This window comes from Acanthopagrus latus, chromosome 18 (genome assembly GCF_904848185.1).
Source record: "Acanthopagrus latus isolate v.2019 chromosome 18, fAcaLat1.1, whole genome shotgun sequence".
Taxonomy (NCBI): Eukaryota; Metazoa; Chordata; class Actinopteri; order Spariformes; family Sparidae; genus Acanthopagrus; species Acanthopagrus latus.
The window spans coordinates 16,987,444-17,010,012 of NC_051056.1; the positions used below are offsets into that span (position 1 = coordinate 16,987,444).

The following is a 22,569-nucleotide window of genomic DNA, read 5'->3' on the forward strand; positions in this document are numbered from 1 at the left end:
ATGTAAAGTTGTAATCTGATAAACAAGTTATAACCCAATTTGTTAAAAAGACATAGTGGATAAAATAGCCTAAATATAGCACCTGTGAAATGCAATGGAGTTGAAGTGTAAAGTATCATTAAACAGAAATATTCAAGTCAAGTAACAGCACATTAACATTGTGGGTAAGTGCAGTACTTCCACTGAGGTTCATGCTTTCGTTCCCCCTCTGCGTGGCACAGGGGGGGAAAATGCTGGCACATAAAACCTGTTGACATGAATCCTCTCACCGTTAGCAGTGGCCGACGGAACTATAAATAGCGCGCGGCTATTTTTGAAGCGCTGTTTTATGCTTACTGATTTCAAATGGAAACTTCATTGACAGTTATAGTTCCCTGTCACGCTGCCTCGAAAATGTCTCCTGAAGGACACTGTGCCGCTAGATGAAAACAACAGGTGTGGTCTCGCAAGGGGGTGGGGGGCGCCCAGCGTTTGACGAGCAGCGCTGGTGACGCGTGGAATGCAGAAGACATAGCTCGGGGAGCCCAGACAGAGCCGGCCATGGGAAAAAACCCCCAGGAGGTCAGAGGTCAAGATCCGTGAGGAAAGAGAAGCTAATATTGAACTTGCAGTGGAGGACCTCTTGACCAGGTCTATACAGTTATTCCACTGAGAACACGACTTTTGTCGGGCTTCAATTTTAGAGGCGGTTGTTTTGTTAAAATTCATAATCCCACCATGACGGGGTGAACATGTGCGTCCTGTTTCTGTACCGACTTCATCCTCTGGTGGTTTATAATTTATTCCCAAAACTCAACGCAATAAAGTACTTAATTAAGTTTTAGTTTTGCATCTGTTTCCAGAGAAAATAAAGTGCTGTGTATATCCAAGTGTATTGAGAGGATGTCATTCTGACCCTGAGTAATTACTGATGACCTGTTTATGGAAAAGAGGTTGCTGTTTATTTTAGAATTATCGCAGCCACTAATGATCAGATGTTTTTTTTCTGTGCTGTTAGAATAAACGGTTGTAATTACTTGTAGGATGGCTAAAATGTCTTAAAACAAACAAACTGCACTCTGCAACCGTATCACAGTGCAGAGGGACACGTGCATCTACTCATGGATGGAGGGCTCGTGCTCGTTATGGAACGGATTTAATTGTCACAGTTTCGGTTCTGGGTTTAGTTATTTCCTGTTTTATTTAGTGGTTATATTCTTGGTGTCATGTCCTCACCCTTCCTGCTCATCTGTGTTCCCAGTGTTCTGCTTCCCTCCCGTGTTCCTGTGCTTCCTCCCCACACCTGTCTCACATCAGCCCTGTTTCCACTGTCTCTCCATCGGCACATCGCCCTTTTGCTAGCTTAGCTTGAACACACTGTAAGCCCATGTTGTTGCCTCACTCTGGCTGGTTTCCATCCACACGTTGGCCTGTGCCTGCTCCCCGTGTTTCCTGATTCGTTCCTTGTGTTTTTTTTCTGGTTTGTTTTCGGTTATGTAGTTTTTCCCTTGGACTTTCCCCTGCCTGTGCGGGCATCAGCTCATGAAAGCTCGCTTTTTCTTCTCAGGCCGATTGCCTCTCTGGGTCCTGCATCAAGTTTCCGTCTTTTGTGACACGTGTCGGTAAATGTTAATGGCGTCCGCACTTATCGGACCCGTCACGCTAGTAAGATATACCTGTCCTCTGCGCAGTGCCACGCAAAGAAACTAATTCCCGTGCAGAACTACTCACAACAAGGCCTGTGGATCATCTCAAGTAAGCGGGTCAGGCTTTCTAGAAAGAGACGCTGCTATTTTTGGCTGCTTTGGGTACCGTTATGTGTTGGAGAGGGCAGACAGGTCGCTACATTAAGAACTCATCAACTCACACCAAAGTGAGCTGGATGGATAAAAAGCTCTTCAGGTGAGAGGAAAAATATTGGGAGGTGAGGTGCATTTTATCATTCATAAAACACAGGCAGTCCCTTCAAATCAGCATCTAATTGGATGCTTTTACCACAAAATAAATAAATCAAATGTCTAGCCTATTACATAATCTTGCTAATTTGTTTTTAGGTACAGTGATGTTTAAGGTTTTGACAGCAAAGCCTGTTCGGCATAATAACAACATTCCTAATACTCTATATAAACCATGCCTCTGAAAAATGTTCATATTGAGAGATGTATTGTTAACATCTGTACTCATGATGTCTCCATGTGGATCTGTTGGATGAAGAGACGCAAACACATTATCTGTGTTAAAGTGAAGCAAGCTGCAGAAAACCTCTCGCCCCATGTTTCCTGTCTGTCTCTGATGCGCAACGTCCAACAAAACCAAAAAAGAAAAGGCAGAAAACACATTTTTACAATTGTTCTTGGTGGATAGTCCAGGAACATACTTAAGATTAATGTGAGTCAGTATGACAAGCCTCTGCCTCCACAGAGCGGCTGACGTATGGGGCTTTTTGTCGGAGTAACTACTCGGCAGTGAAATTACCACAGAAAGCAAAAATGATTATTTTGAACACACATCACTGGATTGTTCTTAGCGGATCTGGCTGGTCCCTTCTGAGAGTCCTTTCAAATGAAATGTGGTTTCTTTTGGGTGGGGGAACCTGCTGAGCGTGGAACCGGTGAGAACAAAACCAACTGGAGCAGAAAGTGCCACTCCTTGACACTCAGCCGGGGAGACTTTAACCAGAAAACACAGTCAGAGCACGACACCGAATGTATATAGTCGGCACGAAATGGACTAAAGGGCTCTCTGTTACATCTGCAGTTTAACGTGAAATAGTCTACAGTGTTACATTATTCAGGGAGGCAGGGTGTTCAAGCACATGCCACACATGTTATTTGTGCGAGGACAGCCACTTGGAACACTGAGGTCTTATGTCATGTTATATCACTAGAGATGTAACTTAAAACTCCAATAAATAATCTTTGAATAATGAACTCGCATTTAAATTCATCATATCTTTGATCCATTTCACAGCCTTGATCTGGGAATAAAGGAGACTGACATTAGTTTATGAATGGGCGAGATATTTTTTAGACAGTGAGAGGATTATATATTAATCCATGATGCGTTTGACTCCAAGGGTAGTGGTTATATATGCACTCGTACATTGCACAGCTCCTGATTCCATTTGTAAAAGCCATATGCTTCTTACCATTAAAGGGTAACTCCCCCGATTTTAAACTTTTAAGGGGAGTACTACTTAATATATGAAAAGGTAGTGTAAAGTTTTGTGGCTCTGGAGGAAGCTGCATCTAATATGATGTCGCTCGGTAGCTGTGTTGCATTGTGGGTACTGTAGGCTTAGTATTGAAAAAGCAGTTCTCCCATTACACTGCTGGACTCATGAAAGTTTAGAAACAAGTGATCAGAACTGATGCAGTACCAGAGATATCACCTTTTTAATTCCACACACTCTTCTTCCTTTTCAATACCTGCTGCCTATATTACCCACAATGCAACGTGGCCACTGAGTGACATCACTGAAGGCAATTTATCAGATTACATGCAGATGAACTAAACTACTGTTTTCACATATGCAATGTGACTCCCCAAGACATGTCAAGACATGTTAATGTATTACATTGGTGGAGTTCAGGTTGCTTTTCAGAAAACTTGGCAAAGCTTAACTAAACTTTCAAATCATTATGCGGTACCAATTTGACCTTTCCCTGGTACATCAGAGTGCTTCTGTACCAAAGAACGAGGCCATCATGAATCAAACTTACTGATAAATCCACTTTCCTGAACACAACAGGCTTGTTTTAGTGGCTATTTTTTTACCCATTACATTGTTTATTTATGGAAAAAAGAAAGGCAGTGATCAATCCATAAAAAGTCTAAAGTGCTCCTGAGAGCAAATATTCTGAATAGATAGCCCATGAAACACTCAAATTGTATCGCTCAAGGACAAAGAAGACATTTTATGATGTTGATTTAGACACTTCGATTGTAACGTGGGTCACCTTGGACAAAAGAGGTTATATTGTAATACAATCTTCCTACATCTATGGAAAATTTGCAGGACAAAAAGCAAAGAGGCTGAAGGCACTGCACATACTGGCTTTACCCACACAGTCATGTTCATTTATGTTGCCACCTCTTCTTGGAACTGTGTAGGTGTGTTAAGACTTTGCCAAACTAACATATTTTAATTGGCACGTTTTTAAAAAAAAATTTCTATTAGGCCATTTTAAAAAACAAAGGCGACACTTGTATTCATTTCAGATGACTGTATCTAACATCCATATTTTTGACAGGTATGTTACTATAACATTTCATAAATCATCACATAAATAATATTTGATATTGAATTAAAAGCCTTATATATGGAGATTGGTTAATACAATTAAGTAGTATAAAAAATGTTAAGTATTACTATATGTAGCCTCAGTTAAAGGCTCAGTGAAAGTTCTTTGCCGTTTCATAAGAGGTTATAATTAAATTAACATAAGAATTGGGCAAATCATACTCAAAAAGTAAGGGGCAGCACCAGAGCAACCTCCATTTGTTGATACTTTTACAATTTTTTTTTAACCAAATACAATTTTACATATTGCATATTGCTCTATGGTTAATTCCATTCTCAGAAACTTTATTCCACCACATTTAATGTTAAATATTGTACATTTTGCAAATTGTCTTTAACCAACATGCTATCCTTGTTACTTTACTTACGTTTATATACTTATCATTACAAAATGAAAATAATCAAAAAATGATAAAGCTGTACAAATTACCCTTCCTTACAATATTGAAATGCTTTCTATTTAGCCTTTTTGTTGGTTGTTAATGCTAATCCAACAATCCATGAGCTTCTACAGCATTGATGTGTGTCTTTATACTTTTGGATACATACACCAATGATGATGATAATAATAATACTTATGTGCTTGTACATGAATGTGGTACCTTTACTCAGAATGGAGTATTTTTAGTGTTCTTTTACTCGAGCAGAGGATCTGAACACTTTCTCTATCACTGACCCCGGCAGAAAACTTTAAAAAACAAAGGACACACATTGCTTGAATGTTGACAATTCCACATAAATCAGCGACGCGCACTTATTTCATCTATAAATACATGTTATGTCTGCAGGACATGAACCAGGCTCCCACTCTCGCCTTGAAGTCTAGCCTCGCGAGACAAATTGGCGTCAAACGTTGTCATGTGACGGACTCGTGACCTAATGCGGAAGAGGGGATTTCAGCAGCGACACAACACAACACAGACGGCGAAACGCTGACTTGATCCGATTCAATTTACCCTTCATATCTTTATCTCTCCTCCCATCAGCCCAGCAATGGACGGATCTGTCAGAGCAGCTTCAGACACCACAGTCGGGCCGCCGCCTTATTACAGAGGGTAAGACATAAATCAGCTACTTTAAACCAACAGCTAAGCTTAGCTAGCTCTAGCTAGCCAGCTTACCTAGCTTGATGCACTAGCTGCTGTCCAAGGAATGATGCCTGGCCTCAAACAGCCCGTTCTCCCTGTGCTCCTTGATGATCACCATGTGCCAGAGTGTATAAAAAAGCTTTCATTGAGTGCGGCGTAATGCTTGAACACAACATTAATCACCGCCAAGGGACATCCCCACATCAGGAGTCGGCATGTTACAGTCGCGTCGCTCCTCAACAGTAAGGTCGCTGTCTCGTCTCTGCTGACTCACCAACTCTTGTCCTCCTGCAGGAACGAGGGCTCCCTGGTGTCAGCCCTGAAGACACTGCTGTTCTTCACCGTCCTCATGGTCACGCTGCCCATTGGCCTCTACTTCGCCACGAAGGCGTACGTGTTTGAGGGTACGGTACACAATACTACCTTGTTTGTGTTTGCACTTCGCAGCCCGATGACAGAAACGTTGGATGAAAGAGGGATGTTGAGGCCGCACTGCCCCCTTTTTAAAAAATAAATAAATTAAAAAAAAAAAAAAAACGTTATTTTTCCCGTGGGAAAGAGATGGGAAGAAGCTGCAGTTCAAACCAGGAGAAGGTGCGAATATGAGCAGTAAATAAACACAGGGCTGCAGGCCATGAGCCTTATCCTCACTGATTCATCTGCAGATAACTTTTTAAAATCTTTAATCAGTGAATCCCTTTGTGTATGAAATGGAGATAACAGTGAAACATGCTCATCAAAATTTACCCATTTCATTAAAAAACAAAATAGAACTTACGTCTGTGTTACTACTACTCAGATGCAGGTATCGATGAATAGGTCCACTTTGATCCAAGGACATACTGTGAAGCCAACAAAAAGAGAGAGGTTATACGTGTATACGTGTTTTGCTTTGTGATCATTAAGCAACACACTTTAAAATACACCAAGGGTTTTAATAAATGGGCTTGTCGAGCCCTGATGAAAACTCAGGGGCAGCTGGGATATCTTCAGATGCGATAATTAGTACGCTGGCGCCAAACATCTTTCTTTTTACTGAAATATGTGGCTCATGATTGATGACAAACATGGACAAGTTGCACTCAGTGTTTGTGATACAAAGAGGGACTTAAACTAAGACTGTGTCCTTTTTGTCAGTGCTTCATCTCTTAGCGTCTTTGAAGCCAACTCCACAGTGCAGTGAATAAATCCATATTTCCTCCAGGTTTCCTTTTTTAGTGGGATTTTGTATTCGTCATTGAGACAGATATCTTGATATATCATTAGATGATTGTCTTGCATTGGATCAATTGTCACAGAATCGCTCATATTGTGACATCTAGATATCGTGGGCATCGCATTATGATTCATATTGTATTGTGTGTTTGTCTGTGACTCCCAACCCTGATGGAGACCCTGAGTCGAGCTGCACAGGCGCTAAGCCTATTTATGAAAAGGCTTTTAAATTTTTGCAAAGCAACGTGCCACGGTATATTTAGGTTATGGCTTATCAATCGCAAAGTACAACCTCTTACTTTGTTTTAACCGAAGTGATGTATTCAAATAGTTCTGCTGTCCAACCAGCACTCCAAAACTACCATGAACTATCATACATGAGACAGAAAAGCAGCAAACCTTTGTATATAAGGAGCTGGAACTAACACATGTTTGATATTTTTGCCTGAAAAATAACACTTAATTGATTATGACTGTAGAGTAGCAGCAACAAATAAACATCCAAATCCAAATATGCACAATTTGAAAAATATTAACATAGTCAACGGTAAGGTTGATGAGTGACGGCGAGTTTGCCCTGGAGAAGTCTCCTAATGCTATTGCTGTGCAGTTCTTGATGCAAACTGTCTTTGTGATATTAAGGAATCAATACATTTATACGCATTATTTAAGGATTTGCATAAGTATTGAGCCCCCTTGTTTTTTCCACAATTTGTAGTGTTTCAACCTGAAATTCAAACAGATTTTTTGGGGGGGCTTTTTGTCATCTGATTAAAACAACATGCACACAAACAATGATTAAGACAGAAAACAGACATCTGTTGGATGAAGTATTCACCTCCACAGTCAATCATTTGGCTGCTATAACGGCAGCAAGCCTGTAGTGGTATGTCTGCACCAGCTTTGCACATCTGTACACTGCAGTATTTGCCCATTTTTCATGGCAAATTAGCTCAAACTCGGTTAGATTTGATTGAGACGGTCTGTGAACAGTCTCGGCTTGCCACTGATTCTCAGTTTGATTGATGTGTGGGCTTTGAGTCGGCCAGCGTACGACATTAACATTGTTTGCCTCAAACCTCCAGTGTAACTCTGGCCGTATGCTCAGTGTCACTGTCCTGCTGGAAGGTTAGACTGCGCTCCAGTCCCAAAGCAGGTTTTCTTCCAGAATTGCCATGTACTTGGCTAAGGCCTTTGCGCAGGGCTCCATGTCAGCACCAGCCAAATACTGGTAAAATATGCATTTGGCTGCTAGATTTACTTTCTCACCAGGCACTAAAACAAAGGTGGCTGGGGGACATTTAAACATTCCCTGGATATTTGGCCGTCGGTCAGAAAAGTCGATTTTGCACCCTGACTGTGGAACATGACCAAAACCTTATATACAGAAGATGTATTATGAGAGAGCACATTGATGTGGAATAGTAATACTTCAGGTCAATCTTCACTTGATGAAGAAAAGAGTAAACTTTATTTGAGTTTCATACAAACGGACATCTGTTGACAGGGGAGATCTTTGTATACACAGACATGGCAACACCAGAAGCTTAGAGTAACAAACATTTGCTCAGCTTTACACAGTTTGTGTAGAAAGCTGAACAATCTCTGCCAGGCTCGTCTCATCTGTACCTCCCAGATTTCATAAGTACGCAAAGTGTGAAGTACAGTGAGTAACCATATTAACGCACAAACATTTTTATGAGAATAATAATCAAACACTCCCATATGATGTTTAATTTCTCACACACACTTTTCTGTTGATTCAGTTGATGATTAAAATCATCATGAAAAAAGATGATTTGTTTTTTAACGTACTCAACAAATATACTCTTGCCTTTGAGTATTTTGTTCCTTGTATTTACAACCTGTGTTCAAAATATCAATGTGCAAAATACTAAAAAGATTAATAGGAAACACTGTTAAAAGTGGTGTTACTGTGGCGAGGACGAGGGAGGTTAATTCACAAACTACTTAAATCTGCCTTCAGTTCCCTTTCCCCGAGGAGCAGACTAACAGAATCAACAATAAAGCAAAAAATATGAAACCATTTATCTTTTCTATCATCAGTCTGTCTTTATATTGCACAGCCCATTTAACTTCATCCATCTTGTCCTCCATCTCGACCAGTTCCCCAGTAACTGCTGATGAAATCATCTCCACAGCATGATGCTGCCACAAAACCAGGTTTTGCTGTGGGGATGTTGAGCTTGGGCTCGTGTGCAGGGTTGGGTTTCTGCCAACCATAGCTTTTTGCACCGAGACCAAAAAAGTGCAAGTCTGGTCTCACCTGACCAGACCTCCTTTTTTTTTTTTGCCATGTCAGCTGTGTCTCCCTCATGGCTTGTGACAAACTCCAAAATGAACTTCTCCTGTCTCCTTTTTTTAAATGACTGCTTTCATCTCCACACACTTGCGTAAAGGCCAGATTCATAAAGCTTTCTTGTACTGAGAGTTTATTCTAGTGACAAAATTCTAAGAAAGCTCTTAGAAGTGTAATGTTTGTAAGTAGTTTTCCTCCAAATAAAAACTAGATCCTGGTAAAGGAAAAAAGTTATTCATAAAGCATCTCAGCCCTCTTAAGACAAAGAGGAAGGAGAGATATTCTCCAAACGCTGAATGGAAATTGATTAATGAATCGCTTCAATTCAGGTCGTACAGGGATAATGTTTGTGATCGATCTCATCAGAGGCGTATCTACATCTCTGACTCAACGCAAAAACGCTGTGATGCCAGAGATGAATGTGATCACAACACTGAGATATTTGGCATCTGAATTATTTTTTTTTTAAGTGTAATAATGTGAAAGTAATTTTTGACTCCACTTTGAAATTCAGCTTATTTATTTTTTTGGCTCCTTTCAAAGTATGGCTTAGCTGGTGCACCATGTCTTAATAGAGTCTGATAAGGCCATTGATGCCCTTGCCCATTTGGTGCCTGTTACCGCTAACAGTGCATTTCTTTCCTTTTTGTTGATGAGCCAGTCACAGCTCTTAAAAGAACGTGTCTCACCTTGCGACTGGGTCAACCACAGCTGCTCAAAGAGATAAAACTTTCGGTCTCTTCCTTGCCCAGAGTTTCTTTAAGAGGCTTCCTAACTCACTCCCGAAGCCAGGACTCCCTGCTAGGAACTTTTAGGCTAAGTGATGTTTCCATCAGCCTCTTGGTTGCTTCTTTGATAAATGCCCACGTACTTCAGGCAGACTCTCTCTCGTGGTAGTTTGTGCTGTATTCTTGCCATCCTCCACTGATGGATTTAACAGTGCTCTCTGAGGTATTCAAAGCTTGTGTTTTTCCTTTTGTACAACCTAACTCCACTTTGTACTTCACCACAATTTTATCCCTGCTCGTCCTGTTTGATGAGCTCCTTGGTCATCATGATGTTTGTTTGGTCATGTTCTTTAGCAGACTTTATTAGGAGGATTATCATTAATGATTTCTTCTTGATCCATCACAAACAACCACAGTAACATTTTAAAATGCCATTTGTAAAATGACGACATACTGTGCAGAAGCCCAACAGGCGGTGAATTCTTTTGCAAAGGCTCAACACATAAAAATAATTGCGGGTACTTTATAACATTTACTGGTATGTAAAGATACTATGTGATTCTGCCGTGAAGACGTCCCGTTAACTGGTTTATAAAAATGCCATCTATGACCTAATGCAAGCAAGCAGAGATCTTGATAAGGGTGATGTAGATACTCCTGTTGTTTTTTTTTCTTTTTCTTTCTAGTGTAATGCATTATCTGATCATGTTTTAACTCCTCTCCGCTTCCTTTTCCAGGTTCGATGAAGATGTCAAGCTCCGACAGCTACTTCTACGCAGCCATTGTTGCAGTGCTCGCCGTGCATGTGGTTTTGGCTCTGTTTGTTTACGTGGCTTGGAACGAGGGCACCACGCCTAAAGGGAAGGGCAAAGACGATTAAGGCGTGTCCTTATCGGCTCATGAGACCGCAGGAGACGGACAGACGTGGGCATGGATCCACAGCCCCCCCACCACGGGCTCCAGCACTAAACTCAGCACCATCTACCAACCAGACTGTTAGGGGATCTGGTTTGCGCTTAGGCTTTAACCCGAGGTTTAAGCAGGAAACGGTTTTATTATTCCCTGGCATGGGGAAGTGGAGGCTGCTGGGTGTGTTTGTTCACCAGCCCCAGCAGGCCCGCTATTTCGACTTTATTTTGTTCTCTGAAAATGTTACTTTTGTTGACAGAGGACGGCCCCTATTTTTAAGAGGCTTTGTTATAAGCTGCCCTTTGGCTAAATGCTATTAGTCCTGTCACAGTGGAGAGTTTGTCATGTAGGAAAACATCTTGGTTGCACACACACACATACACACACGCACACATGCTGAATTTTGTGGGTTTAAAGGATTTGGTTCCAAAATGTTCTCCATCCATTCTGTCAGAGTTCATGCCACTGAATTGATTATTTGCAGACAATTTAAAGATTACTCTTAACTTCATAATACTCCATAATGTGCTTCCCTTCCGGGCCTGTATTTTGGATCAAAATCATTCTGATTCTCATCCGTTTGTCCTCGTAAATGAGTGTTGTTCTTTCTGTTTTTAAGAGTTTGTGAGGTGTAGCTTGGTGATATTTTTGGATCTTTGAATAAGTAAAATTGTTGCAAGATTAAATTGTATTTAAAGGAGTGTTTGTATTGAAGATGTCTGTTGGATTTGAGGATACAGATGTATGTGAGGTTGACGTGATGCAGATGAGAATGTTTTACTTTAATAAACCTGAAAATTCAAACGTTGTAGTTGTCTAAAATGTTTCCGGAGGCTTCATCTTTGTTATTTCATGGAAATGCAGTGGTGTTTATTATTTATCTAAGATTGTGGACTAAATTGTCCTTAAAGATACAGATGATAGACAAAAACAGGTTGATGTCATGCTCTTCAGGCGTTCTAATGTATGTGCTATCTTTTATTAATTTATAATACCAGTATAATAAACCATCTTACATTGAAAAGGTTTGGGGTTAAAAATATGTAGCTTCATCCTGCCAACATATAAGATATGTCAGCGTCTCGATAAAATGAGATTTCATCTTTAAGATACGATAAAATCTGGGATAAACCTTTTAAATGAGATCTGCGTGTGATTAACAGGCCGTATCACACAAGAGGCTTTGACTTTCCCTACCATCTGTTGTGTGAGCCACACAAAACCTAAACGTGCGCATGTGTGTGCTTGCATTTCTTTACTTAGAGACTTCCTTTCTGAAGGATGATGGCTCAGTTTTATCTATGCAAAGTCAAAATCAACTGAAAACAAAGTGGATGTGTGAGCGAGTTTAGGCACTGTGTTTCTCTCTTTGTCATAGTTAGATTTGTTCTAGTCTTTGCCCCAGAGGCAAATTTAACAGAAAGATACAAGACAGTTAAGTTGTTTTTGTAGGCAGGCATGCAACGACATTTATGTTTTGTGGCTCTCAGAGACCCGCAGCCACAGAAATATGTTAAAACAACATTAATATTAACGCACATCTCTTGGGCTCTTATGCTTAGCGCTTTGAGTTCTTGCCCAGAATTGTACAGCTCTTTCATTTAAATAATGGTCATAGTGTTCATGTGTTTTCATGGTTTTTAAAAAATATTTTTCTCATATTTGACTGCCAGTATATGCTTCATCCCTGGCAGCAGTTGCTGTTATATTTTTTTCACACTATGCATTTGTTATGAACCGATATAGCACGGCAAATTCTACGTGTGAAAACCTACCTGGCAACACACCTTAATCTGATTCTGTTATACTAGAGGATCATTGTTATTTGTTCATGGACAACAAATATTTGTTTGTTCTGGGCAGAATTCAATGGTGCAATATGTGTTGAAAACTTAACAGAATGTGAAGAAATAACGGTTTACACGTTATGGTGCCTGTGTATTGTGTTGTGGCGATGTCTGCTGACGTTGGCATGCTAATCAGCTAGCCCCTGCCCATTCCAGTCAAAGCTCCTGTGCTAGCTGTGTAAACTCCATCACTCCGAGCCCCCAGTCTGGACAGCTAGCTGCGCAGCTAAATAAAACAACTATATAATGGCAGCTACAGTTAGCTGCAGTTGACCATTATGCCTGTGATTTGGTGGGCTGCTCCTGCCAGTATTAAACGATGTATTCTGAAGTCAGAAGAAGTCCCTGCAATCTACATAAAGAACAAATAGGGGGAGGAGTACACTGTGTGAGCCTACATACTGTTAAACAGAGGTTTTTATCCATTAGCAAGGCTGAATGCAAGAATTTGCAGAAAAAGCTGAATTTTTCAAAGGCTGAAAAGTGATAGGCTGAATAGGCAAATAAAATTGAGACACAACAGGTACTGTCTTCTCTCCTCCAGAAATTTAGGCTCAAAATTAACGTTGCCACTTATCGGGGAGTTGCTGGAGTGCTTGTTGCTCTAGGCCTGCTACAGCCAAAAATGTAACTCCTACATCTGAAATAAGACCATTAGCTTAAAGCCAATAAGATCTCCTACTTTTCTATATATATATTGTGTATGTGAAGTAAAAGTTTTGGTTCCAAATCAAGCTGAAGAGAATTTTTTCTCCAGTTTTTGTAGCTGCCCTCCAATCTGGCAATGATGCCATGCACTCTAGCTCATGCAATACACACCCATTATAAAATCAGAAGATGAGCTGAAAATCTTTAAAACTAAAAGTGATGATTTCAAAACTGTAAAAGATTTTAGAAAGCTGAATACATGCTCAATAGTTCAAGGACCGTCTGTTTTGAACACAATGTGCAGGAATTTGTTGTTATATATTTTGGGTGTTTTTTTGACCTATCAAAATTCTTTTGATAACTTTTTTGTCAGGAGTGTCCACAGATGCTTCATGCAAAGTTTGGTGCAAATTGGTTAAAGCGCCTTTGAGGAAAAAAATGTGTCGTGATTTTGCAAAAAGGTTTAACAATGTGCAACGTATTATGTGGGAGTTACGGGCCCAAAACCCTTTTGCATTGAAAATAGCACCAGATATCCTCAGGAAGGCATTGTTAATGATTATACCAAGTTTTGTATTAATCCACCCAACCGATGTTGAGATATAAAATATTTCAGTCTAAAGATCGCTCCACCTTGTGGTCATCGCACAGAGCCATAAGACTTATAAACAAGGTGTATGTAAGCGAACATACCCACAGACTGTTTATCAAGTCACGTATTGGAATTTAAAGATTTAGTTGATTTGAGAGTGTTAGTGTGTAAAACCAGAAATAGGCTATTAACTGAAAATCTTCAGAGCTTGTTTGTATTAAAGGAGACATATTCTGCTCATTTTCAGGTTCATAATTTTATTCTGGGTTACTACTAGAATGGCTTTACATGCTTTAGTGCTCAAAAGACACATCAGTTTTCTCATACTGTCCAATGCTCCAGCTCTGTATTCCCCATCTGTCTGAAACGCTCTGTTTTAGCTCCTGTCTCTTTAAGGGCCTGCCCCTCCTCAATACCCAGTCTGCTCTGATTGGTCAGCTCACACACGCCTGAATCAACACTGCTAACACCAACAGAGCAGCTGTGCTAAATCCATTCTTACCTGCCTGTTTAATCCTTTAGGTAAAAAATAGGCAAATGATTAACATGGTGATGTAGTGTGGTGTCACAAAGTCACAGAATTAAAGGTGGGACTAAATACATGGGCACCTATCATAGGGTTTTCTTCTTCCTGCTCTGGCTTTATCCATGGGATGTCCATGTTTGGTTGGTGAAAGTGTATAATGTGTCCTCTACAGTTGCTCTGGAAATAATATGCTAAAATGAGCAACCTAAATCCAATATAAATGAACAAATAATGGATGAGGCAGGTAGACAGTAACAGTTCAGTAAAAAGGTGTTACACAACAAATTAGACAAGCCTGAGATGCAATAACAAAATTCTACAGGGAAAACTGTTAAAATTGATCCCCTGATTCATTCACTTTCAAAGCTGAATGCGCCTAAAGACCTTTTATGAGATGTGCACAGAAAGAAAGATGATGGTCTAAATTGATTACCCTGATTTGTCCGACCCTGTTAGAGATTATAGTGAGAAGAATCAATCATGTGGCCACAGCCACTCAAGCTTTCTCTCCAGTCTGCTGAGACAACAGCCCATGAGCGTCCATGTTGACTTCTGCAGAGTGTCTCAGCTGTCACATGGTGGCAGCAAACAGTCAGCCACTTCCCACAAGCAACACAAACATGGAAGCCCGAGACGAGAAACTGACAGATGCCAGGCCATAATGACGTTTTCTGCCTCAGAAACCATGTCAGCGGCTGATTTCTGTTCATTTTCCTCTGTGCTGTGCAACTGTCTCTCTCTCTCAGTGTTGCTCCCACACTGTATTCTGGGTTGCAGAGGTTTTGGGTGCCGGAGCTGTGCAAGTCTGTGTTGAGTTTAACGAGGCTGGTGTTTGGTGATGATGAGGTGACAGGCCTGCAAGCAATCAGACTGATTCAGTCAGCAAGCATCAGAGGCCTCGCGTTCATCTGGCTGATGTTTCATACGCTTACACCCGCGGTGACACAAAGTTGATGCAAGGGCAGGCTTTGCTTCTGGCTCTTTGTCATTTATCGCGCATTAGCAGGTTGGGGGCATAGTGTCAGTGTGGTTAAAAAAAAAAGAAAAAGAGAAAAGACACAGGCCGGAGAGCACAGAACAGTGCACTGGGTCAGGGATTAAATAAACACTACAACAACACTAATGCTTAATGATTTTATTGTTCATCCTGCGCGTCCCAAAATACACAGCCTTGAATTTAACAAATTAGACAAGTATCTGAGTGATATATACACAAACATCATAATACATACTCAGTCATCTACCAACAAGATGTAAATTGAAAGTGACTCTGCGTCTCTGTGACTTGGATTTCCTCTGCCCAGCAGATGGCATGCCGAGCAGACACAACCCCCTCAGACGAGCAGCTGCACAGTGTTTGAGTAGAAGTGAAGGGAGAGGGCAGTAGAGTACCGTGCTGCAGCTGCTGCGAAAATGATGTGAGCGCACCACGGGGTACAAAAAGAATATAGTGATAGAATAACTCATCTGGACACATTAAATTATATCCACCATTAAGCATAACCAAGGCGGCGCTGTTATTGTGTTGTGTCTGCTCTGTTATTTCCCAAGAAACTCTGCTCAGGTGCCTCTGAGAAGATAATAACTCAAGAAACACGAACACTGGGGAGATTATTGTTTTATCTTATTCATTATTAATTCATCCCAAACATAAAGCCCAGTAAATAAAGGTTATATAACTACAGATGTTTATGATGATCTGTAGGAATATGCTCATTCTTTGACACTTCTTGTTTTACCGTGCCCTACAATTAAAAACACTCCATTACATAATCAAATATGTCTTCAGCTGACGTCATAGACTCCAAAAGCATAGCTGATATTTATTGGGGGTGTTTTGCTGCATTCAACTGTATCTATCTTGTTTTTTTTGTTGTTGTTGACGACTTCTGACCCCTTCAGAGCACTTTATACATCTGCTCCGAGCTTCTCTTTGTATCTGAGAGTTCAAAAATTGGCCCCTTGTCACTATCAAGTAAGTTAATCAGCAAGAGAACCCACTAGACAGTGACTAAGAGGCATTAAAAGTCAAGTTTTTAGGGACTGTGCAAATATTCTCAAGGAAATGGAAAGGGAACACAGTTGGGTCAAGTGAATATGAGCTTAACAATTTAAGGAGAAAAGTTGAATCTTTTAAAAAAAATGTCCCTGAATGTCATAATATCTCAGTATTCAGCATGCCCCTCCCCCTTTTGCTTTGATGGCAGCATGCCTTCGACGGACTCCGCGAGTTCGTGTTAAACCTGATGAATCAAGTCCCAGCGTGATTTTACGATGCTGAACATTTATTGGGGGCGGGGGGGCTCGCAGGACTGAGTAAGCCAAGTATTTCATGACATCACAAGAAGCCTTTTTGGAATGCCGTCAGATCGCGCCGGGATCACATGAGTCACAGCTTGTTGAGTCCGTGCCAGCTTGATTACTGGTCATTAAAACAAAAGGGAGATGCACATTACTACGATGTTGTGTAATCCTGGACATTGTTAAAGATGCACCTTTTCACTCAAGTTATTATGCTGATATTATCATTAATAATAAGAGAGAAATGACTGGTAAAATCATGTTTTCCCATATTTTTTTCATCAACCACTCAAAACCTTGGGTTGGTCACCAAAACGCATGGGGGGTGGAAGGGTTGTTGACAGATGGTCAAAATTGTCTGGCTCATGTTCAGCTTATTTTCATTAATTCAAATATGTAGAATCTAATGTGAAATATCAGATAGATGCATATTTTGCACACGGCCCTCATTACTGAGAATGAGGTGAAGGGGCAGCACAGCAATCCTATCAGGGAGGTCGAGGCCACCGATTAGGACACAGCATCCAATTTCCCTGTTTGCAGGACAAATAAAGGAATAAAAAGGGAATTCTGATCAAATTCTTTGTAATGTCCATGTTTAGTTACTGAAGGCTAATTGAATTTGACATTCAGTTATACTGACTCCTATCTTGTGTGGAGAGTGTTGCGGTTTCTCTCATGGTGACGGGGAGAATCCAAAGAAAACACTGGTAACAGTGGAGAGGGCCAAAGTGAAACACAATGTCCAGACCCCACAGAAGTCGTTTTTGTGCCGTCCCTCTGATAAACTGCACTGAAATCACCACTCTTCACTTCACAGAGCTCCAAAAACACAAAAGCTCCCACTGATCAAAGATGAGGCAGTTCTATGAAAAACAGCTTCATGTCGTCCGATGTTAACAGATCACAGTTTTATTGAGTGGCTCAGACGAAGCCCTCAGTGTTCCACGTCCTGCACGGCATGGCAGTCTGATATTAAACTTTTGTAGCCACACATCATGTACTATAACGTGCTCTACCGCTCCAAAAACACGCTACGCTGTTTGTCTTCTTGCAACGAGCTGACGCTCCGACGCGGCTCCAATCTGAAGTGTTGGCCTTGACACTAAAAAGGATTTCATTTCAAAGCTCTGGATGTCCATCTGTACTCATAACTCACGTCGATTCATCCGTCAGGGTTTCAAAAAAACCCTCGTCTCATGTTTGATCACTTTATTATTTTTTGAGATGATGCACGCCCCTTTGGGTAAGCTTCATGTTTTTATTTTCATTTGGAAAAATAGATGTGACTTTTTTTTTTTTTTTTTTTCTTTTCAGAATGAGACTACTCTGGCTCACTTACTGATTTATGGAGCTATACATTACCAATAATACTTGTGACTGTTTCGTCTGGGAGATCTGAAACGTAGGCTATTGTTTCTGGCGTTGCAACACTCCAGAGGAAAGAACAAGCATGCCAAGACTATACTCAATCATATCTTCACACTTACAGAAACTTAAGCTTCAGAAACTCGACTCTTTTGTTTTTAATACTTTTAAGTTAAAAGTCTATTTGTTCTCCCCACCCGACACGTCCAGCACTGACAGAAAATCACATCAGCCCAAAGGTATGAGAGCGTTTCCTCGTCATGAGTACGCCATGTCATTAATTTCAAGGTTTCCATACCAGGGCTGCATGTGTGTGCTGCTGCGTTTTCCTGGCAGGGGTGAGAGTGAGATGTGCATGTGTGGGACACTGCAGACAGCAGAGGCTTTTCACATGACATGTTTGTTCCCGCTTGAGCATGCCGGTTTTTAACTGCTGAAATGTTTGCGCGGGGATGCTAATGACTCAAATTACACCCGGTTCTAATTTCAGGGATACAGTGTTTCAAAGCGTGTGTGTCTTGGCTGCAGAGTTACACAGAACTGCATTCGAACTGTTGTGTATAGCAGGGATGTTCAAGATGTCAGTATAAATAATGCAATCTTTGGTACAATTGTTTTTTTTTCTTATGTTTTGTCTGTTTTTTTCAGCCACTATTTGCTTATTTGTTTTCTGTTTCAGGACATGGATAGACGTAATGATCAACCAACTCATTTCTTTCTCATTTCCAAACACCGCGTAAAACTGTTCACGAGAAGCTTTTACCATCAGGGAATGTGGGCGGGTCGAGCATTTTCAGAAGCTTATGTGAGACCTTAATTCAATTTTTCTTCTGTCATGACAGATTTCAAACAAATGCAAAATTAACTCAGTAAACAAAAGCAATGGTTTTTATGTGTGAGACATTTTAATTTTTGTTGTTTACATTGTCATATATGTCCAGTGATAGATATAGGCAATCAGATTAAAAAAAAAAAAAAATGTTTCCAATAATCAGAAAAATGCTGAATACCAGAAGAGATAATTAGCCAGGCTTAAGTTTTTCTTTTTGTCCGAAAATTACACTTGAATCTTAAGGTCGTCAGATACTTTATCATGGTGGTATCATATCATTCACTGTCAGTCAGCATCAACTTCCCTCTTGAATCTGGTCTTTCCTGTGTCACTTTATTTAGCTTTTTTCCAAATTAGGTTTGCTGGCAAATGGATTGTTTTATTGTTTATTATTACCGTTAATAATTTAAGAACTAGAAGTACGTTTTGTATAGGTGACTACCACTTTTATCAAAGTAATATTTTAACACGATATCTTAACTTATTACTCAAGTATGACAACACTGCCTGTATCAAATTTATGGATGCTGGTCCGGATTTAATTGAACAGGCCTGGTGCACGGAAACGGATCATCATCAATGTCACCATTTCTCAGCTGATCTTGATTTATCTGTTGCAGGAATATAAAAAAAATGGGTTGCAACATGATTTTCCAGTGAAATAGTTCCCCCCCTTTTCCCGATAAAGACCTCGATCACAAACGCACCGCTAGCGTTGCAAATTTAAGACAGATTTATTTCAAGCGGTTTTACAAATATGGCTGTCACCAAGTGCTTTACAGAAAACAAACGACAGAAACAGAGATACAAACACGGATAAACAAATCAATGTGCTTATAATTATGTACTTTCTTGCTGTCACGATAAAAACAGAGAGCACAAAATGTGAGAACTCCTGAGACCAGTGCAATTTCGTTTTTGAGGCGCGTCCCGGAATTACGTACAGTATTTCCAGAGTCCAACGTGTTGTCAGGGATTGCGCAACTCCTCAAGTCGAAGCAAGTGAACTATGCTAGATGGTGACCTCAAAACCGTTAAAGGAAGTTAAATTTAACTATTCGCCATATCTGATTCCCCTCGAATGAGATCAGACCGCTGCTGAACAAAGTCTCTGCCCTGGATTCTGTTTCCCAAAGTTCAGGCAACTTTTATCCACAAAGTTACGGGGTTTTTTTTTGTTGAGTTCATTCACATTCATCACACGTTGAAAAAAAAAAAAGGGGGTGGGGGGAGTAAAACCTGAGCAGACAGTACTTCTCAGTGACAAAAGTGAATCGTGGAAACAAATGAATTTAAAAAAAAACAAATCAACATCGACTGAAAACATGGAGAACCATAAATGCTGCAGTCTAATGTGACACCCAGTTAAGTTTTTCAAAAGAAGAAGAAACTACCCAGCTGTGGGACACCTTCAAGAACCATCAGTTCATTACCGAACCACATCAGTCTTCACATGTTACTGCACAAATGCAGCTTTTCCGTGTGCCCTGATAATGTTGCTCCCTTTCTCAGCTGGAATGAGTCAAATCTGTGCCACCTCGAAGAAGGCAGAGAGGGGGGGTGGCAGTTCAGCATGTATGAATGCGTCCCAACCAACATTCGATCCCCTCACAGCAATTTAAGACCCCTCACAGAAACATAAACCTCCTCATATCTTCAGATCGTCTATTCTAGTCTTGTTGTTGCTGTGTTTGGCACTGCGGCCGGGCCTGGCCTGCGTAGGTGACCCAGGGGCTGATCCTGCTCCCTTCTTTCCTTTCAGGTCACATTCCTCTGGCTTGCTGCTGCTCCTTTCCACCGCCAAGTTGTCTTTATTCTGTTTGTAGGCTGCCTTGCTGTTGTACGGGTGGAAGGACGAGTCTGTGCCGTCGGGGAGAGGGGCGAGGTCGTAGCTGGGGACGGGCGGGTAGGCCGGCTGGACCTGGTGGAAGTAGTCGTCGTAGCTTGGCACGAACGGCACCGAGGCCTCACTGGGCTCCTTGGTGATGACCCCAGAGGCGTTCAGACGTCTCCTGAAGGTGAGGCCCTGACTGCACTTGGTGAAGCCCAGGTGGTAGATCTCAATGAGGTTTAGGAACAGAGACACGCTGGCAACTCCCAGCATGAAGATGATGAAAATGGTTTTCTCTGTGGGACGGGATATGTAGCAGTTTACCACGTTGGGGCAGGGCGGTCTGTCGCATGTGTACATGGGCTTCAGCTCAAAGCCGTACAAGAGGTATTGAGCCACAATAAAGCCCACCTCAAACAGGGTCTTAAAGATCACATTAAAGACATATGTGCGCAAGAGCTCCCCCCGCAGGCGCACTCGTCCCCTCTCGTCCCTGACCAGAGCCTTTTTGTGCTTGTGATCCCCAATGAGGACATGCTTGTCCAAATGCTGTGCATGTTCCTTCTCCCTCTCCCTCTGCTTGTCCTCCATCCGCACCAGATGGAGGATGTGTCCCAGGTAGATCAACGAGGGCGTGGACACAAAGATGATCTGTAGCACCCAGAAGCGGACATGGGAGATGGGGAATGTGATGTCGTAGCAGACGTTCTCGCAACCAGGCTGCTTGGTGTCGCAGGTGAAGCCCGACTGCTCGTCGCCCCACACCTTCTCTGTGGCAGCGCTCAGGATCAGGATGCGGAAGATGAAGAGGACGGTGAGCCACACCTTGCCCACCACGGTCGAGTGCTCCTGGGCTTTTTCTAGAAGCTTTCCCAGCAGGTTCCAGTCCCCCATGGCTGTGTGAGCTCAGATCTGGGACTGAAAACAACCAAAAACAGGTTCTCAGTTTGATGTAGAGACAAAGCAAATACATGAAAAGACAAATCTAAGGACAACACGCTCTCTCTAAGACATCTTACCAAGTTCTGCACAGCTCAGACCAAATGAGTCTCTTGGGAGCTGGGCTGCTAACCGAGTGTACAACCAGGGTACTCTGCTGCTGAGCAGGTAGTGGCTGTTTCCACATGGACGCGGACAGGATTATATTTACTTTAGGTGGGTATATATTTGGCAAGTGCGGACAGGAGGGAAGGCAGGTTCCAGTTGTGGTCCTGCGGCTCCTTGGCCTTCATGGCCCCGAGTCATGGCAACATGATCTACACGGGCTGAAATCAAACACCGGGGGAGACGTGGTGGAAGTGCGAATTACAAACAGTTGAGTAACGCGGGTACTGTCAGTTCCTGTAACACATTATGTTATAAATATATTCCGCTGGTGATGGATGGGCTGTACAGTAGCAGGGCAGCAAGTTCACGGTATGCGACTCTGAGGGAGACATGTGCCGAAATTATGTTTAGGGAGTGATCGGGGAACACACTTCTCTGACGGCTTTACAAACAGCAGACTGGAAGCAACTTCAAATAAGTGCAGTATCTCAATATCTGACCCTTCCCTATGACATAAGATAATATGATGAATTTAATAGAAAAATAAAGGAGCAGTGTTCACGCCTGCATCTCCTGTAAACGTACAACAGCCTTTGACCACAACACGAATGCAAGATTTGTGTCTAAATAACTCCTAAAAGCACATGAACACACTAATGATCGCGAAAAAGTCACATTTCCTCAAGAAACCTACCTTGTCAGCTTATACATCCCCTGTGTTGGAGCCCTGCACGTCTCCGAGGGTCCATGAGGCCGCCAGCTTTCGCTGACAGGCCTCAGTCCAGACCTGATCTTCGGGCCCCAGCAATGCCCTTGAATGGACAGGAAAAGTGGACTCCTGCTCGCCACAACCTCTGTTCCACACCGGCAAACCCACCAACTCTGTCTTCTGCTTTCCAATACTGTTCAAGATCCAGGCCAGTCTTCCCCTGACCACCACAACACACACACACACACACACACACACACACGTAACCTGCTGCTGGACACACACTCAACCATGTCCAGCTTGCCCTCCCCACAAACCCACCCCAC

At 41.7% G+C, this 22,569-nt stretch overlaps 2 protein-coding genes across 3 annotated transcripts; one reads left to right on the forward strand and one right to left on the reverse strand.

Annotated features, from left to right (window-relative positions):
• Positions 1-5,139: 5,139 nt before the first annotated feature.
• On the forward strand, positions 5,140-11,350 carry vma21 (vacuolar ATPase assembly factor VMA21). Its single transcript, XM_037078028.1, has 3 exons — positions 5,140-5,337; positions 5,665-5,774; positions 10,371-11,350. Exons 1-3 carry the CDS (start codon positions 5,276-5,278, stop codon positions 10,511-10,513), a joined length of 315 nt encoding a protein of 104 aa, XP_036933923.1. The 5' UTR covers positions 5,140-5,275; the 3' UTR covers positions 10,514-11,350.
• A 7,436-nt stretch (positions 11,351-18,786) lies between these two features.
• Positions 18,787-22,522, reverse strand: LOC119006917 (gap junction alpha-3 protein-like). Of its 2 annotated transcripts, none has more exons than XM_037076057.1 (2): positions 22,229-22,522; positions 18,787-21,405 (listed from the first exon to the last, which is right to left on the reverse strand). In XM_037076057.1, exon 2 carries the CDS (start codon positions 21,379-21,381, stop codon positions 20,305-20,307), a length of 1,077 nt encoding a protein of 358 aa, XP_036931952.1. In that variant the 5' UTR covers positions 21,382-21,405; positions 22,229-22,522; the 3' UTR covers positions 18,787-20,304. The 2 variants fall into 2 exon arrangements, with proteins under 2 accessions (XP_036931952.1, XP_036931953.1); XM_037076058.1 differs by having other exon boundaries at positions 18,787-21,752.
• Positions 22,523-22,569: the final 47 nt, after the last annotated feature.

Bases quoted from the DNA above. Each gene is read 5' to 3' on its own strand.
- vma21 (XM_037078028.1), top strand. From the start codon at position 5,276: ATGGACGGATCTGTCAGAGCAGCTTCAGACACCACAGTCGGGCCGCCG. The intron at 5,338-5,664 runs GTAAGACATAAA...GTCCTCCTGCAG, and splicing joins CCGCCGCCTTATTACAGAGG to GAACGAGGGCTCCCTGGTGT. The intron at 5,775-10,370 runs GTACGGTACACA...TTCCTTTTCCAG, and splicing joins GAAGGCGTACGTGTTTGAGG to GTTCGATGAAGATGTCAAGC.
- LOC119006917 (XM_037076057.1), bottom strand. From the start codon at position 21,381: ATGGGGGACTGGAACCTGCTGGGAAAGCTTCTAGAAAAAGCCCAGGAG.